Here is a 5200-nt window from a genome sequence, read left to right on the forward strand (position 1 = left end):
TCACCACCCCCTCGTGCTTCTCTTGCAGGCCAACGTGGTCTGCGTGGTGTACGATGTCACCAAGGAGGCCACGATTGACAAGGTAATGGGTCCCCACCGTGGCCCCGCTCCGGCAGCAGGGCCACAGAGGGTTCCCAGTGCTGGGGTTTCTGTGCTGCCCTGTGGTGCAGGCACGTACTGATGGCCCCCAGCCCTGTGAGGGATTTTGGGTCTGAGAGCCCTGCAAGCAGAGGCTGAGCCGTGCCCAAGCTTGCTCCCTCACAACAGGACAACAGGCTTGTTGCATCCTGGTGCTGGCATCCAGCGCCCCTGGGCCTGCTCTGCCTGCTGGTGTGAGGGAATGGCAGGGAGCAGATGGCTGCAGGGCCCTGTTCCTGCCTGCCTTGGGGCTGCCTGTCCCTCCCCAGGCTGTGCTGACAGCCCTTTCCCTCTGCTCACCTTCCAGATTCGCACAAAGTGGATCCCCATGGTGAACGGGGGACTTGAAAAGGGATCCAGGTACCATGTGGAGTGTGATCTGTGGGTGCAGAATTGGGGGATTCTGGGGGCTGGGGGGTGCCCACCACCCTCACCTCCTTCTGAGGGTACTGAGAGCAAACCAGCTTTGTGTGTTGATCCAGGCTGGGTTGGATGGGACTTGGAGCCCTGGTGTGATGGAGGTGTCCCTGCCCATGGCAGGGGGTGGGACAAGATGAACTTTAAGGTTCCTCCCAACCCAAACCATTCCAGGATAGTGGTTTGTGGCCAGATCACCTAGAGCAGAAGGACATGGGGACTTTTCTCTGCCAGAGATCCAGCTGAGGGAGGGGGTCACTGAGGGAAGATCCTTCTCCCCCCCTTGATCTCTTCTCAGATAGACAGGGAGGGCAGGCTGCCAGGGGAATCTGGGAGCACAGGAGCTTCAGGCTGTGTGTGGATCACTTGGGCAGAAGGCTGCTGTGCTGGATTAAAGGCTCCTGAACATATTGTTGCTGGGTGAAAGCATAAGCAGGATCGGGCAGTCTGCTTCTCCAGATGGATGCTCCCAGCTGTGGGAAGCAGGAAAGCTGCTCTGGACCTTGCAGAAGACGGTTGGGGCCTCCCTGGCCTGCCCATGGGAGCACCAAAGGCTGGGACAGTGCTGGGACCAAGAGAGGGGTGACCTCACTTGAGCTCTGTGTCTTTCCTAGAATCCCCATTATTTTAGTGGGAAACAAGTCTGACCTGCAGGTGGGCAGCTCCATGGAGGTCATCCTGCCCATCATGAACCAGTTCTCGGAGATTGAGACCTGCGTGGAGGTGAGGGAGCTGGAGGGGGCGTGCAGAGCCTCCCTGAGGGGTTGGAATACTGGTCTGGAGGGAGTCAGGGAGCCTCTGTGCTCATGGAGAGCTGCCCTGATGATGTTGCTCTGCACAAGTCCCTGTGCCCAGGGCTTGAGGGCCTGTGCTTCGGGCTTTCTGTCCTGTGCCCCTTGCAGGGAGCAGCTTTCTGTGTCTGCCCTCTGTGGCTCTCTAGCTGGAACTGCTGTTGGAGCTCCACACACGCCCTGTTGGCTCTGGGGCTGCGGAATGGGCGCAGCAAAGCCAGAGCAAAACCCGGGAGATTTTCCCTTTTGATTTTTCCTCATGGTGGACAAAAGTTGCTCTGTGCTTTGAGGCACAGCTAGTCTGGCTCAGGGAGATTGTATCATCCTCCTCCTGCCCTTGTTATCGGGGCTGTCTCTTCCTCTGACTCCCCAGTGCTCTGCCAAGAACCTTAAGAACATCTCCGAGCTCTTCTACTACGCCCAGAAAGCTGTGCTGCACCCCACTGCCCCACTCTACGACCCGGAGGAGAAGCAGGTGGGCTCCTGGAGGAGTTTCCCTCCTGTCACACTGCTCTGGGTGGAGCTTTTGGAATGAGGGTGAAGAGTTTGGGCTGACACAGACCGGCCAGGGGACAGTGCCCATCTTCTGTGCTCAGTACAGCCAGCTGGGCACACAGAGACCTGCAAGGAGCTGGGTGTGTTGGAGCAGAAGCCCTCATGCTCCAGGCTCTGTGCTGGTTGTGGAGGGAGGGGTCTGGGAGAAAAATTCCCCATGGATTGTCCTTTCTGACTTCAGATCGGATGTTAGGAAAAATCTCTTCACATTAAGGGTAGTCAGGCACGGGCACAGGTGGAGGGGTGGGGTCACCATTCCTGGAAGGACTTAAAAGCTCTGTGGATGTGGCACTTGGGTACATGGGTAGTGGTGGCCTTGGCAGTGCTGGGGGAACAGCTGGACTCAGATCTTGGAGGGGTTTTCCAACCTTAACGATTCCATGGTTCCCACCTCCAGGGTGGTTGTGGTACTGGCCTAGAAGTGCAGGAAGGGAACCCTCTGTGTGTGGGGCTGCAGGGAGGAAGGGCCAGGCTGTGGCTGGTTCCCTGTCATTGTCACTGTGGTTGGTCCTTGCAGCTCAACCCCGCCTGTGCTCGAGCTCTGACCCGGATCTTCAACCTCTCGGACCAGGACAACAACCAGATCCTCAGTGATGATGAACTCAACTACTTCCAGGTAGGGTGGCTGCAGAGCTGAGGTGTTCCCAGTGCCTGGCATTCCCTTGGCAGCAGGGAAGCTGCCCCTCTCCTGGCACAGCCGTCCTGTTCCCGTTCAGCACCTCTGTGGCACAGCTAAAGCACTGTAGGGCGCATCTCTGAGCATGTGGGGTTCCATCTGCCTAAGCTTGGGCCAAGTTTGCTCTGCCATGGGAAGACCAGGAGGCTCTGGAGATGTTGAGAGTCCTAAATTACTGGGATGCTGGAGAACAGGGGTTTGGTCAGGGCCTAAGGCAGAAATCCCTGAGCTGGGTGGATTTTCCCTCCCTGAAACCCCACTCCATCCACGGGAGAGGGAGCCTGGCAAGGCAGGGTTGTGCTCTCTAAGTGCTTTGCTGACAATGGCCTTCATTCTCTCGGGAGGCAGAAGTCCTGTTTTGGGAACCCCCTGGCTCCCCAGGCCCTGGAGGATGTGAAGATGGTTGTGTGGAAGAACACGACGGACGGGGTGCAGGACAACGGCCTCACCTTGAACGGTGAGGAGCAGCATGAGGGCTCCCTGCTCCTTCCCAGGGCATGGGGGGGACCCACCTCCTTCAGCACATCCCATGGGGCCCTGTCCTTGGCCCGAGCCTCCTGGCTCTTATTCCAAGCCTAATTAGTCCCTCGTTAAAACAAGCCTGCTGTGCCTATTAGATCTCTCTGTCCCAGCAGTCTTTCCCAGGGGAAGCATGGCTCTGAGGAGTGGATCCCTGAGCCTGAATTGACTCCACTGTGGCTGAGCCCTCTGATCTCTCCTTCAGGCTTCCTCTTCCTCAACACCCTCTTCATCCAGAGGGGCCGGCACGAGACCACCTGGACCATCCTGCGCCGCTTCGGCTATGACGATGAGCTGGAGCTGACAGATGACTACCTGTACCCACAGTGCGTGTCCAGGGCTGGCCAGGGGGTCACACTCCCGTGGTGCATGGCTCAGGATCCCCAGCACCTTGGCTGGATCCTTCCTGCACCCCGGGAGCTGCTGTGGGCCCTTAGGTCAGGGTCAGCTTCGCAGTCCTCACCTTCCCCTCGGGCAGGAGCTGATGCTTGGGGTTGGGGACAAGATCAACAGGCCTTGGGGCTGCTGGTTTAGGCAGACAGGAAGGTGGGGAATGAAATCCCAGACTTCCCTTGGCATCAGCAAGGGGTTCTTGGAGGCTGCTCTGTCCCTGGCTGAGCGAGGCAGAGCAGCTCTGTCGGGAGCAGTGAGCTGTCAGCACAGCCCTCGTGGCTGATTGTGCAGCTGCTGTCTCTTCTCTGCTCCCTGCCACTCTGGAGATGGGGAGCTGGCAGCACTGGAAGTGTTTGGCTTGGGAGCTGCCTCCTCCTGTTCCCAGGGAGCAGGCTGCAGGGAGGTGACAGGGACGTGCTGGTGGATGGCACCCCGGGGCACTGCTGTGCCCTGCTGAAGCCCTGGGCATGAGGCAGAGTGAGGGCACAGCATCTCTTTGGCTGCTTGGGATGTGCCAAGGAAAGGCCACTGCATCCTCAGGGGATTCTCCCCAAAATAAGGGGGCTGTGTCAAGGAGTAGCCAGGCTGGGAGGCAACAGCTGACCTTGAGCAGGGAGGGAGCTGTGTCCTCTGGGTGAGATGTGCTCACACACTGCCCTTCGTTCAGGGCTTGAGGAGGCCCATTTGAGTTCTGAGCTGGAGAATAGGATATGAAAGATAAAAGTGAGGTTTAGATTGGATATTTGGGAAATTCCTTCATGGGGAAGGGTGGTCAGGCACTGGCACAGCTGCCCAGGGCAGTGGTGGGGTCACCATCCCTGGGGGGATTTAAAGCCATGTGGGTGTGGCACGTGGGACATGGGTCAGTGGTGGCCTTGGCAGTGCTGGAACAGTTGGACTCAATGATCAAAGAGGGCTTTTCCAACAGAAATCATTCCATGATTTTCCCGACAGGTTCCGCGTGCCCCCCGGCTGCTCCACGGAGCTCAACCACTTGGGGTACCAGTTCCTGCAGAGGCTCTTTGAGAAGCACGACAAGGTGGGCAGCACTGCAGGGGCTCCAGGGGAGGGGATGCCCTGCTGGGCCCGCACACCTGAGCACAGGTGCTCCCCTAACCACCCCTCTGTGCCAGGGAGCCCACAGAGCACCAGGGAAGGGCTTCCCTCTGCCACAGTGTTCCCTCTTTGGAGGCTTTAGGAGCCGGAAGTGGCCACAGTGAGCTGTAGGTAGTCTGGTGGCCTATCAGGGATGTGGGGTTGTGGTCACTACTTTTGACCAAAGGTCAGTTTGGACCTTCAGGGACTGGGTCTGAGTTGGCATCAAGCTGGCATGGCCGTTGTAGTTGCTGGCTGCAGGGGGCAGGGAGGCAGGCAGGGAAGCGGGCACAGCTGCTGGCCAGCAGCCATGGACCAAGCACCAGCATCTGCCAGCCTGGTGGAGGGCTGCCAGGCCGGAGAGAGGGAGAGAAAGCAACACATTTGTGCCGAACTCAGGCTCTTGGAGAGTGGAAGAAGGGGATGTGTTGGATCTGCGTGCACCTGCTCGGACTGGCTATTGAGATGCTGATGTGCATCTGGGGTATGGCAGCTCTGAGACAACAGGGGAGTGGCTCAGGAATGGCAGCACGGAGTGGCCACACATCCCTGTGTGCCCAGATCAGCTCTGTGGCCACAGGGAATGGGAGGACCGAGTGGGCCACCACACCCCTGT

The 5200-nt window shown here is 58.7% G+C and overlaps 1 protein-coding gene across 1 annotated transcript in view; it reads left to right on the plus strand.

Annotated features, from left to right (window-relative positions):
* The window catches only part of WDR90 (WD repeat domain 90), a 45350-nt gene that overhangs the window by 34648 nt on the left and 5502 nt on the right, over positions 1-5200 (plus strand). Inside the window, exons 44-51 of the mRNA XM_017741235.1 lie at positions 29-82; positions 446-498; positions 1170-1278; positions 1720-1821; positions 2419-2517; positions 2926-3034; positions 3302-3422; positions 4444-4528. Of these exons, the coding sequence (XP_017596724.1) occupies positions 29-82; positions 446-498; positions 1170-1278; positions 1720-1821; positions 2419-2517; positions 2926-3034; positions 3302-3422; positions 4444-4528 (732 nt within the window). The remainder of the gene's footprint in view (positions 1-28; positions 83-445; positions 499-1169; positions 1279-1719; positions 1822-2418; positions 2518-2925; positions 3035-3301; positions 3423-4443; positions 4529-5200) is intronic.

This window comes from Corvus brachyrhynchos, unplaced genomic scaffold, assembly GCF_000691975.1.
Source record: "Corvus brachyrhynchos isolate BGI_N302 unplaced genomic scaffold, ASM69197v1 scaffold58, whole genome shotgun sequence".
Taxonomy (NCBI): domain Eukaryota; kingdom Metazoa; phylum Chordata; class Aves; order Passeriformes; family Corvidae; genus Corvus; species Corvus brachyrhynchos.